We start from the raw sequence: 14,278 nt of genomic DNA, 5'->3' as shown, positions 1-14,278 counted from the left end.
GTGGTCAGATGCACCGTTCCTGCATTATCGCGTTCCAAAGTGTGGGATGCCACGAGATTGCGCCAGTATCGAGACGGAGCTGCGGTATCGCCTTTTACCGCCTCGAGGGTATTTGTATAAAGTGTGGAGCTATTACGTTATAGTGGTCACAGATATAACTCCGTATTGTATTAAACTCGTTGATCAAGCTCGTTGTTGCGAGTCTGGAGCATGTACAGTACGATGTTGCACTCACATGGCCACCATTATTTGGTACTTCTCTTGCGGCAGCAACTATGAGTTTGTTGTGCCCGGTCATCGAAAGTCTAATGTTTCTCTTCGCATTCAAAATGCTTCCGACGATGAGGATGTTTCTGGTTGAGTTTCATAAACTAAAGTGCCACGTCGATCTCAACCTGGATGCTGGCGCATCTCGTGGCATCCCACATTTCAGGAACGATGCATCTGACCAATCTGGTTCCTTCACAGTCGTGTTCTACGCATCGAAAGCTATCGATTGCAATCACGTTCGGGCAAATTCATGCGGAGATGAAATTGGGGCTAAACCTGGACGTACTCTTTAGAAAATATTATGTGTTTTCCTTGAAAATTATATAAAACAATTAGTTTCACTATGCAGATACACTAGATAGATAGATATGGTAGATAGATTTAGTTTTCCCGGTATTATTTGCCCTTTCCCAAAACGCTCGCATGTGCGGTTGCACACGTCGCACACGACTTAAGCCGGGCCTGGTCCCTATATTTCGCAACACTGGAGCATACCAGTATTGTTCTGTACAACACTACTTTATTGTTGACTAAAAGAAAATTTAGGGTGCATTTTGGTTGTTTAGAGTGTATACAATAGTACCCGCAAGCGGGAAGAACATCTTAAGTTTTCCTTAGAAAGGCTATATTCTCCACCGATATACCCTAAGTAAAGCTTCAGGTTTTTCATTAGTATGGTGTTACTTTTTGATCATTAATGTAAGGGTTTCCTAAGTGTGACTGTAGTGGCTGTGTATCTAATCGAAGTAGGAAAATATTTGCTGATAGATAGTACTGTGTGATTCCCAGTTTGCATATGCAGCGAACGTCGACGTTACCTCTAATTTTTCAATGGAGGAAAGTTGTTTAGTGCAGTCGGCTGCATAATGGAATTACACGCATTACGGATTTTTTTTTTACCGCGTACGATCTCAAAAACGGGGCGGCAAGTTTCTTTTCAAATTTTGGTTGCAAAACTGCAACAGCGACACGCATAAAAGGAACAGTATACTCTCATTAAATTTGAAACCGTGAAGATTTTTTACGTGTAACAGTCAAGTCTAAAAGGCCCTTAATCTTTAGATATCCTACTTGTCATTGTTCGAGGTACAGGTTTAGCAGAAGTAAGACCATGTTTTATTTAACACTTTGCCCTTTAATTACGGATATATCATCATATTCTTAAATTCAAAATACACAAATATTACCTATTGCGATATATCCTGTACAATGTCTTTTAACTTGTTTTTCTTTGTAGAAAGTATATTAAAAAATTGTGAACTTACAGTATCTTACTCGTAGCAAACAAAGTGCGCTTCAACTATCAATTTATGGAAGAATCTGGTATGCTTGTTTAGCGGGAGATTTACATTCCATAAGCAAAAGTGTAAGCAAAATTCTTAGTGTACTCAGGCTACGTTGTATTCATAATTCCCATGAACAAAGAATTGCTACCTAGCTATTAATAGGCATTTATTCCAAAGTTGGTCGTCCGCCTGATTTTCGACAAAAAACCGTAATAACAGCTACGAAAATTTAAAAGTATCAATTTTTAAGACAGCTTTAAAATGGTATAATAGCGTAGAATAAGGTAATGATAAGCAGAGTAGGGTAGGTTGGGTTAGTTTAGGATCAGGGAAGTTTGGACCTATTTTGTTAAAATTAATAGGTGTAATTTCTCGTCTCTGCTTAAGGATACCAACTGGAGCATCTTTGTTCACCTACAGCCATGTTCATAATTGTGCCGGCGTCTTGTAATAATTTAGACGCCGTTGGTGCAGGGTATTAAACCCACACAAATTATTAAAAAAAAACTGTCATTATAATGGAATTTGGGTGAGTGCGTTAGAAATACAAAAAGCGTGGTGACGATAGTGATTTCAAACTTTTAATGTATTTTGTACAAATATCACTAAATCCATTAGCACACAAATACGTAGATTGATTATATTCAAAATCACACTAGACTATAAATAAATGTAGTAACCCATACAGTGAATTCTCGTTATATAATCCATCGATGAATTACGCCAAATACTGTTAAATGTTCCCTTGAATCACTTGTAGTAATATCTTTTGCCACAGAATAAAAGTTATTTCTGGTAATACTTTTGGAAATTTTAAATAAAAGCTTTACAATCACTGATATAATTACTTAGTCTATCAAACATAGCCATAGAAATTACAAACTTCATTCCTAGATAATTTTTAACACAAAAATAGCTCATATAAGTATTCAATTTTGGCACCTATTCAACTCCATTTGATTATGTTAGTCACTTTCAAGAAAATATCATAAATACTTACCCAGGCTGTATCGAAAATATCAGAATTCACTAAAATACAAAACGTAATATGACAGAGTCTCGGAACTTTCCATGATATTGCACCATTTACGACTAATAATGGGAGCATGTGCTCTCGTCGTTGCATTCAATTTCCAATGACCAGAAGGTGGTCAGTTAACTACCTCCAGAAATAGTAGTTCCTATTTTAGCCACTCATTACAAGTGGCGCTAGTTTTAAATGATTTTTTTTTATAATCTTACAACCTGCTACATAATACAAATGCTCGTTACTTTCCCACAATCCAACCATGTGGTAACCTTGCGCGAAGTAGTTCCCTCCACTTATCAAATAGTTCCATGATTATAACCGCTTATAAAAACACAACATCCACTCTCCTTACATATTACCAAACGCACGAACTAGCAAATTATATCCATTTCTTCCCGATAACTTTTCAAAATTTGGCTACAAACGGACGACCAACTTTGGAACTTAACCCTATTCATGTGGTACAGAGGAGACGAATAGTCACGAATGACGATGTGTCTTGTACTATAATCTCCCTTAGATTTAGTTTTGCGAATAGATGTATAGTCAGTAAACAATGTTGTCAATTGGGTAAATAATTATATTTTCTTTGCAGCTTAATCTTTGGGAGATGGTGGTCGTATTCGGTATTTCTACGGTGTTGACGTTGCTTTTCGATCTTCCCTTCCAAGAGGTAAAGAAAGCTCTTCTGCACAAAGGTAAGAGAGTATACTTTGGTATATCCAACAGGTTATTTAAGAGCTACTGTATTAGAAAATTAATTGTAACAGAATATTTTAATATTTAAAATATTGGTACTATATATATACAGAGTGTTTCAAAACAACACCGACAACGTTTGAGAGGTGATTCCTGACATCAAGATAAAACGAAAAGTATAGACCAACCTGGGTGTACAAATGCTTCCTTTCGGATTTACAGGCTGTCGAAAACATGAAAAAAATGAACTTTAAAGGCCCATAGCTCTAGTACTGAAAGTCTACTGGGACTTACCATAGTCTGGTCAAGACTTCACTTAGAAACTACTATGTGTCCTATCCAAATACCTAATTTAATACTCTGTACGCCTTTTGTTTATGTTGTTTGAGCCAAGGAACAAATCGTTCCCTGAAAAGTAAATAATAATAATAATAATTCTCTTCAATTGCTATTGTCTGCAAAGTAGCGATGACAAATAATTATTAATATTACTAGCTGAACCTGCGCGATCTACACAGCGCATCATTCGCATATGAGCATAAATCTCCTTATCATTCCTTATATCTGTACATGTCCCTTTACAGACACAAGTGAAAGATGTATTGATTTTAAAAAAAAGCCAAGGGGTATCATGAAGGGGAGACTTTTTTTGATTATTTTTCTCAATATCTCGCACCGTTTGCAATATTTGAGCCTGCTTCCGGTGTGAGTTTCTAATTCATGTATGACCAGTGTATTCTTTCTTCTTGCATGCAGTACGTAATAAGCAAATACATTACATACACAATTAATTATAATGTCAGTTATATATGGTGTTCATTGGGCAAAACACTCCCAAAAAAAAAGGTTCATCTTAGACTGGAGAAATGGTTATCCTTCCTTTTCCATTATTATTTGGCCATGAAACAAACGCCTGAGACATATACAACCCCTATATACAACAGTATGGTGTTGGAATGTAAAATGCTTAGGATGTGATGCTTTAGTTTTTTCTTTTAATTTCAACACTTCCAATGTACCCGTAAAAATGTAATAAAGCAATAGTTGCCATGTTTTTTTTTAAATATTCAATTAGAACTGGACAATCTACATGAAATTTGCAATCGATCAGTGAAAACGTCATCTTTCTAGAGCCTGTAGTTTCCGAGATCTCATTGTCGAAAGGATTGGACATAAACATATAAACGTAGTTTAAAAGAGTTCCAAAGATGGCAGCACAATTCATTTGCATTTATTTTGGAGAAGGCTTATTGAAGGCAAAGGTCTTTGAACAATAATTTAAAAGGATAAACTTTGTGAAAAATATTTTTTAAAGTATTTTATTTAAAGTACACTCTTTTAAAAATATTTGTCTTTGTTATAAACGTGAAATCACGAATTACCGTAAATCAAAGGAATAAAAGCTAAGGTTATAGGTTAGAGCTCGGTCGCTCTTAATTCCCCGAAGAAAGGGCGCAACCCTTTACCCGGGTAGACGACAAAAAAAAAAGTCGCTCTTAATTGGTCCTGTAGCATTTTAATAGATAGATGGTGCTCTTAAATATCTCTGTAAATTTTAAAACATTAAAAGACACTTAAGAACGGCCGTCATTTCAGAATAAATAGAAAATGATTGTTAGTGAAATATTTTCATTTATTATATGCATTTCATTGTTGAATATCCGAGACTTGGATCTACAAATATGGTCTAATGCTTTTCGACATGTGGAAATACAACCGTGTGGCCATCGACATATACCTTAATTCCGTATCACATATTACAGCAGTTTCCATAAAGCAATATGTGATACGAAATTAAGTTTATGATTCCGTTTTCGTATCACAATAATTAATGCTGTTTTAACACTTTATTGCTATACCAATTTCGAGTATCATTATTCATTACTGTACATTCATGATGCGTGAGCGATATTTATAACAATAGACTTTGTAAAGCTGATTTATTATATTTGAATGAGTCCGTCTATTCTTCCAGTCATTTGTGTTTGAGGCTATTTTTCGAGGCACCGTCTTATTTAGATTATAGCTTCTCCAAAGTTATTTTGAGGATTTATCTGGTCGTAGTAGAGTAGTTTCTTTAAATATATAGGCTTTCGTCAATTTCCTTTTAAAAACATTAAAAACATCTTCCCATTTCTAGTCTTAACGTTTTCAGTGTAAAATTACTGTAGTACCTACCTACATTTGGAACTTCAAATATAAAAGGAATTATTCATAATCTAGGTTGTATATTAATACTATGGATAAAAATTGGCTTCTTTTTGGACCGGACGCTCAAGAGCAAATAGTAACATTTTTCTGTTAAACGCAATCTTCTTTGACGCTTTCTCTTGGACATCCGGTCCAAAAATGTAATCTATTCCTTACTATTGTTCTAGCATATGTACCTGATGTACGTATGATTCCAACGCCTAGCATCCATAAACCTCTATACACTCTTAAAAAGAATATACTTCATACTTTTTAAACGTTTACTGTCCATATTACTATAAGCAACCACCTAATACAGCCAGCCTCCGGGCCAGTCCCCGCCCACTTAACCCTGTAATCCGGCCCACCTGACCCTTAATTGAAAATATACTTCTTACATAATTTTAAACTGAATTGAAAATGTTTCCTGGATAGCTGTTGTCCAGTTTGGAAAATATCATCCGCGTTGGAACATCCAGTGTACCATGAACATTGAGAGAATAGCTCAGAACATGAAAAATCAAATTTCCTACCAAAATGATAAGTAAATAGAATTTTTCTACCTTTCTTTAGTAAATAAATATTTTGATTACCGTTTTAACAGTTTCTGTGTTTCTGTGATGTTAGAGTACGATAAACGAGTTTGTCCATTAAATGTTGCCATTCGATTGTTATGAAAATGTTATGCATTGTCTCATACGAGCCTCAACATCAGTAAGTTCTCAGTGATTGACCCACCGCCTGTTCCAACTTGAACATACCTAATGTGTAACCATCTACGACTATCATAAGGACATAATTGTGCAGCATGGAACGTCTTGCCGAAATTAAGTTTAAATTTTATGATGGCCAATATCGATAAACTGAGTCTTATGTCTTTCTGATTAACAAATGTGATCATTGTAACTCGATCAACTGCCATATTATGCCAAACTGTTGAACAATGTTAATAGATAGGATAATTAGAATTATTGTAAGATCTTACCGTGATCTACTCTGGCCGCCATGTGCATAATTCTGATGCACAAATAGTGGGGTGCAAAATACCCCCAAAATTTGGCTTGGCGGCTAACGTGTTATCAAATATTTTTTTCACACTTGTTTGATGAATTACATTTTTCTTAAACATATCGACCATAAAGATCCTTTACTCTTAGCTATAATCTTAAGCCATAACGTGGAGGATGAATAATTTTAAATCCTAATATTTATAAAATCTTTTACAGTCTCTATAAACAATTCGTATCAAAACTTACTGTAATACCTAGGTATGCTTATTGTATACTCACTGTTATTATATATTTAGCATTAAGTATTCTACCTCTCGGCAGATTCTGGGACTAATGAGGTGTTTTTCTTTCTTCTTTCTTAGGTTCGGATCTGGAAATGTTTCCTCTACATTTCTCGATCTTCAGCTTTCTCTTTTAACTCCCAACACTTTTTTCTATGTTTCAAATCATTGATCAGTTGTATTCTTTTTCCTACTCCTCGCTTTCCTTCCATCTTGCCCTGTATGGTGTTATGAAGAAGACAATTCCTTGGAAAGATAGGTCGAATCAAATTGGGCTTCCTAGGAAAGAGCTTCGCCTAAAGCGTCGTTTTCTCTTCTAAAATATGTTTGTTAATCTCTCCATTCATTTTATCTTCTCCATCTTTCTCTAACGCTACGTTTTGAAGCGCTCTAAATATGTCTTCTCTAACTTCCGTAATGTCCAAGTCTCCGCATTATACAATGCAATACATTATTCATGGCACTAGACCAACTCCATCCTTAGTATAATGTTAAGCCTGCTAATTAAGAGTGATCCTGAATACCTCTTTAGCTACAGTAATTCTTGACCTGATCTATTTGGTGAAGGAAATATCTCTCGTTAGAAGACTTTCCAGATATTTGAACTCATGGACCTCAGCAAGCTCTCTTCGTTCTACTTGGATCCATAAGGAGCTGCTTCCTAGGATGCGGACGAGACGAGTCGAGACAGGATTTTCCTGACAAAATTCGAGTCGAGACAGGGCTCTTCCAATAGAGAAATATACATTTTTCGAGTCGAGAGGTCACTTTTACAGCACATTTTCGAGACGAGACGGCCATAAATCTTGTCCCGTGCGCATCCCTACTGCTTCCACAGGTTATTCTCATGACTTTCAATTGTATACTTAGTAACGGAAAATTGTATTGTCCGTAGAACAAACATACGCTGATAATGTAAATTTGCTGGGTTTTATTACGAAATGCTACAAACCCATTACTTCAATACTATCTACAAAGCGTTTTGATCACAACGTTATAAATACTTTAGAGACACTCTGTAATTTGACACGAAGTGTTCTAGTCCAAAATTTTAACACGAAATTTCTTTTCCTTTTGTTTCATACAGATAGTACTGTGAAGAAAGTTCCTGAGCTTACGAAAAAGGACCTAGAGTTACCAAAGGAACAAGATCCAACTACGAAATCTACTGTAGATATCAAATCAAAGACTGAGGCTGGTGTTACAAGTACAGGAAAGAAGTCAATGAACGAAAGGTTGATACAGAAAGATGATAAAGAGAACACAACGTCATTGTAGAGAAAGAAAGTTACTTGCCTAAGACTCTTTGTGATATATAGACATTAGTTAAATGTGTGAACTTTAGCGTGGTATGAAGAAAGTCTGGTATCAACGACAAAATATTGAGGATGATCAATTGAAATATTCAATTTAAGTTAGAAATTTGGCATGATCGTCCAAATATGTTGTAAATTCATTAGTTTGTTGTATAAATTTTCGAGCTTAAGGTACATTACTATTTGAGTATGAAATAATGTGAGGCACATATTAAGGATAACAGCTCAATAGTTATAGCGTTTACACTACTCGTGTTAAAAGCTCATCGTCGTGGATATTTCCGTTGAAGAACTATATTATTACCTCAAGTTAATTTTGAGTAAGGGAAAATAGGAGCTTACCTATTTTAAGGATTTAACTTCGAGTAAGGGAAAATAAAAAACTTAAGTTATTTATGAGAATTTAAATGCCAATCATGTCAAATGAAGTGCCTCTAATATTACGGAATTAGTGAAATCTTTATTTCAATCCAAGATCTGTTTAGAGTGTTTCCATAGACACAATAAAAGGTCATAAAAGTTAACACAGGTTAAGTCCCTGAAGAAACTTACAGCTTGCAAGGAAATAACTACAAGAATTCTAGGAGTACTATTGTTTTCGTCGTTAATTTAGCGGCAAATTAGGTCATATATGCAAAGTGGAAAATTATCTTAATTCCCTAATTATATCTTAGATCGAGTAAAGTTAAGGTAGGGTACTTTGACCAATAAGTTTTGGCATGTAAAACAGAAATTGAAAAATTCCAAAGACACTCTGAATTTACCTATCATCATCATCATCATTATAGGTATTCCGCCGTTATTAGCAGGTCATTTGCTGCAACTGAGAAGCTTCCGTGCTCCACGGTCTTTAGCTAAACCTCTTCGTTTTCACGTATGATTTTTCTGTTTTGATATGGTACACTAATTGTCGTCTCCTTCGCTCTCTCCCTCTCTTTCCTGCCACCATGCTCTCTAGCACGTCCCTCATGATATAGTTCCTTCTTAGCCAATGTCCCAACCATTTTTTCTTCCTCTTCTTAATAATATCTAACATTGTTCTTTTCTCCCATACCACTTCTAACAGCCCCTCATTTGTTTTCCGCTCGACCCAACTAATTCTCTCCATTCTTCTCCATACCCATATTTCCAAAGTTCCAGTCTTTTTTTCATCATTTTTGCGAAACCCATATAGTACAATATTCCACACGAATCATTTTATGAGTCGTTTTCTCAACTCTTTATTCAAGGGACCACAAAATAGTATTTTCTTTCTCCTAAAGGCTTCTTTCGCCATTCCTATCCTTGCTTTTATTTCACCTTCACACTTCATATCTTCACTAATAACACTACCCACGTATAGAAAACTAGTCACCTGTTCTATTTTCTCCCCTCCTACTTCTGTATTTGACATCGATCGCTTGGTTCCAGTTACCATGCCTTTTGTCTTTCTATCATTTATTTTCATCTCATATTACCTATAACAGTAGATAATGTACAGTATAGTGTCTTACGTTAGTATAATACCAATAAATAAGTCAAGAATTTATTGAATTAAAACTATGTTCCACTTTGCTTATACATATGAGGCGTTCCAGGTTGTAAGGGCAAACTCAACAATTCATTCCCCTACTGATCACTTATTATAATTGATTATGAAAAATAAGAGCAAACTTTACACATTTACTTACATGCAAGTAAAGTTAGTACCACATATCATTTTGGGTAAATAAAAAATAATTTACCCGATGCTGAATTGGTCCTTACTACCTGTAACATATTCATATATTACCTTATATTCATTATTCCAGACATCACATATTTAATTGAAATAAGAGTTCCTTGCAAATACATTGCGTTCGATTTACAAGCAAACACGAGGTTGCAAAGTTTGATCTATCAGTTATATCCGCCACTATATTAGTTGCAAAGCCATTCAATCTGCTGCGAAAAATGTAACGTGCAATCTAAAAGCCACCAAGGGCAATTACTTGACTATAAAGTGCAACCATTTTAGTTCCTTTTTTTTTTCACGAGAAATACCCTTAATACTTCTCTAGTTGTTTTCAGAGATAACAAAAGGAATTGCATTTTTATTAAGATAAGTTGAATCAGTGAAAATTTTCAGATTTCAACTGTTACATTTTAAAAATTCAAGCTAATTTTACAGTATTACCACCGGAATCTCTGAAGATTTGAATTTTATCTCAAGTGGGATCAAGGCTATATATTTGACTATTTTTAACTAAATATTTAAGATATGAGAAGTCTATTATAACATTAAGCAAAAATGAAAATGAATAAATAAGCCATTCTCCGTAACTAACTATTGAAGTTTAGATGTAAACTTGGAATAGTATTTAATTTGACCAGGATACACTCAGAAAACGATACTTCGTAGACACTCATAGTTTCTAAACACCTACTGTAAACCTATTATTTTGACACAAAAAACTATGCTACTGAATACAATAAATGACAAATTCTGACCAAAGCATATATTAACTAATAAATAAAAGCGTTACAGTTTCGGCAAATTATCTTTGCTTTCATTAGATAGTGTATAACGCTATTATTTATTAGATACATACTTTGGTCCGAATTTGCCTTTTATGTATAGAAGAAGGTTCCAAAGCTAAAATGAATGGTATGCTACTGAATATCAGAGGTACTTTTGTCTAAGCATAAAATTTGATGGAAATTGAACTAAGATCTGGGAGATATGCAAATGATATGTTTAATTGTAGTACTTAAAATTGAAACCCCAAAAAGGAAATTTGATTTAGATATTGCATCGTATAAACAAAAGTGTGAAAATTGAGGCAACATAGTTTTGTTCGAAATATTTTGACATAGGGAGTCATACAAGGACTGAAATTGAAGCGAAAAAAACAACTATACGTTCTTTGTACTTCTTTATACCTTGTTGACATATTAATGTTTAAAAAGTCAAAAATACCATATTTTGATAAGTGTTCACAATGGATTGCACATATGGCATTTTGTGGCCTATTACCGCTTAGTGGGAAGATATGTATAGTGCTCGCCCTTGGTTTTCCAACGAATAACAATTGAGTATCCGAAACCATTGTTAATAAGGTTGATATACCAACAAGGTATAAAGAACTACAAAACATATGAAGCTTGTTTTCCTTTCAAATTTCACTTTTAGTGCATTGATCTTGTATGTTTATGCATTTCAAACAAAATTAATATGTCTTCTCACCTTCTACACTTTTGTTTATGCTATGCAATATCTACTGCAAATTGCCATTTTGTGGTCCATTTTAAGAATTATAATTACATTTATCATCTACAGTATCTCTCGAATATCAATCTAATTATCGTTAAATTTTATGGCTTAAACAGGAGAATATTTGGCACAAGGTGACAAAGTTCTCTTCTCGAAATAATAGGTCCACAGTAGGTGCTCATTTACACCCGAAGTGTTGAACATTTTTGAGTGGTATTGAATAAGATGGAAAACTAATGCTCATAATTACTGTGTGTTTCACTGTAAAATTAACCCATGTTTTTAAAAGTGTATGTACGAATATTTTTGACATTGTTTTTTGTATATATATTCTAATTCTGTATTACAATTCTGAAATCAATAAATTTATTTAACTGTACCGATCTTCGTTATTTTCTTCTTGATTTAAATGTTACAATAAATGTCTAGGTGCAGGTGCAGCAACTCTTGACTTTAGTAAGTTTCAAAATCCGGAACATAAATTCCACTGCAGATAATTTGAGTGATAATGATCTTTAAACGATCACGGTATCTCAATGTACACCCTTCATTTCTGGTACAGTCACGAACATTAATAAGTGCAGGTTGGAGCCATAAAAAATAATGGCTTCAGCCTCCATTTATTAATGTGCGTAACTGTACAAGAGATTGATGATTCAATGCTGGTTTATATGAGTTTGTTGTGGTAGGCAATGCCATGTCCATGTTCTGCCCGTTTAGCTTGAGGGTACAGCGTGTAACTTTGTTCCAGGTGCTCTCCGATTTGAATTTCAGTGATAGAGCACAAAAAATTGATAATTTCACATCTACTTTCATTGATCATCCGTTGCTTTTAATCTAAAAATTAAGGATATAACCGTGGGACGTTAATCTAAACAAAAATATCATTTCTAGTCGTGTTCATAATTTTCCCGATTCAGTGTTTTGATGGGGACTCAGGGACTCAAAAATAGATTCAATTTCAACTAGTATTCATTCATTGAAATCTGAAGAACTAAGAACTAGTTCAATTGCTGGAATTCATAATAAAAAATGTACCCTTGTATTTCTTTAAAATTATTCATTCTCGAAAATGTATTAGTGTCTCTGATTGTTAGTGTTATATTGTAATGTATTAATATCAGTTGATGAATATGTAAACTGTGAATAGGAAGAAAGCTGTATGATTCTTCTGGAGTTCTTAATCATGGGAAGCTGGAATTTATTGTCCTTTAACTTTTACATTCACTTTAGAATTTAGTATTCGGAGAACAAAGTGGTAGCAAACGATTAACCTTGAATAATTTAAAATTCTCACTTAGATGGATAGTATAGACATCACACAAGATAAACAACAATATAAAGAATAGGGTGCACAGTGAGTAAAATATAAACCTGTGAGTATAGTTTTGAAGGGCACAAACTATTAAGAAATTAATATATAAGGAGACAGCTTACAGGTACAAGCCACGGTTGCATTTGTTGAAACATCGTAATCACTAACAATAATACAGACGAGGTGTCTAAATTTACATGGCTGAGAACAGACTCGCAGAAGACTATAGAGAATAGAAGTTTTCGAGAAGAAAGTTATGCAAAAAAATATGTGATTGAAAAGTAAGCGAACAAACGAATAAATGCAGAATATCGCAGTACGAAATTTCGCAACACATTCACAGAATATGTCGTGTTGAGGAAGTCCATGAAACGTTACAAATTGCTGAATTTTCATAGAGAGAGAAAGATATTCTTCAATTATTATATATATTTACACAGAGAGCCCGAAGTACATGATATGGCATAAAAATACATGTCAAACCTGTCCGTAATAGGGCACACACATTATTTCAAAATGATACTAAACACACTGCCAACAACGTGAATAGTACTGTCGCTAAACACACTGCAAGAAGACGCTAGAAATATTGATTTTAGTGGTAATAATGCTAGTTTAGTCACTAGACAACATTTAAAAGGTGCTAAATTTCTTTTCTAACGATGATAAATGAACCATTTTTTTTGGATAAAAATATCCTTAAAAATTTCTAGATCAAGCGACAAAGTGCTACATTGGTAACACTGATAATAAGAGACAAACGACAACCGCCTCACGTTTCCGCTCATGTGTATAAATTTTTAACGTACAAGTATATCATCTCAAACATTGCTCCAATGATCAAACATAACATACTAATCCGTCAGAACTAATGAAAACAAGGCAGTAGATCATGTTGGTATGCTATAGTTGCTCACATATTTTATGTTCATGACGGACATGTCCGTAATGTCAAAAAATCGACATATTTCCTTATGTCCACCATTAGAAGGCAATTCATTTGTACACATTAAAGTAGTATGTCCAAATTTGAAGACATGCATTTTTCAGTCGTTTTGATTCGTTTCGGGCTTGTGTGTACAATGAAGGGTTTTGCTTACAGAATTATAAATTCTACCGGACAGTGGTAACAATGTTATTGCATACTTACATGAGAAATTACCGGATCATAGGCTTGGCTATATGGCAGCCTATTACCAGGCTCACCAAAGTCTCCAGACTTCCTGCTTTGACTGCTTGTTGGGTTATGTAAGGAGCACAGCTTTCGTACTACCAATACTGCAAGCCTCTAAAACAGTGTTACCACACTTGCTACAATTGTATCAAATTCAGTCCTTTTTGTCATTCATCGGCCCGTTGGTGCCACGCTAGCATTTTCAGCCACTTTTGTGAAAAAGTTGGTACAATTCTATCCAATTCAGCGCCATTTAATAAATACTTGTCACATTTTCAAAAGTGTCAGCAAGACTTTTCCTACATCTCACGTTACTCATACTGTGTGTTGGATTTTTAAAAATGCTGTTGAACATTCATTCTGTAAGGCTACAAACTTTGTGTGGGAACTCGCTGCTGAAAAGGGACGTGAAAGTCAAACTCAGCTCAACTCAACTTTGTGTGGAAAATTTGTGATTCGAACTATAGCGGGTAAC

At 34.5% G+C, this 14,278-nt stretch overlaps 1 protein-coding gene across 2 annotated transcripts in view; it reads left to right on the top strand.

Moving 5' to 3' along the window:
- LOC145670236 (nose resistant to fluoxetine protein 6-like) overlaps positions 1-11,693 on the top strand; it is a 158,032-nt gene extending 146,339 nt beyond the window's left edge. For both annotated transcript variants that reach the window (XM_081738632.1, XM_081738631.1), the window contains exons 13-14: positions 3,182-3,284; positions 7,854-11,693. In XM_081738632.1, coding sequence (XP_081594758.1) covers positions 3,182-3,284; positions 7,854-8,044 — 294 coding nt within the window. In that variant the 3' untranslated portion in view covers positions 8,045-11,693. The remainder of the gene's footprint in view (positions 1-3,181; positions 3,285-7,853) is intronic.
- The last annotated feature ends 2,585 nt before the right edge of the window (positions 11,694-14,278 follow it).

The sequence above is a fragment of the Thermobia domestica genome, chromosome 14, assembly GCF_964235325.1.
Source record: "Thermobia domestica chromosome 14, izTheDome1.hap1.1, whole genome shotgun sequence".
Taxonomy (NCBI): domain Eukaryota; kingdom Metazoa; phylum Arthropoda; class Insecta; order Zygentoma; family Lepismatidae; genus Thermobia; species Thermobia domestica.
The sequence above is the reverse complement of the archived record's forward strand: the minus strand, read 5'-3'. Positions and strand labels throughout refer to the sequence as shown.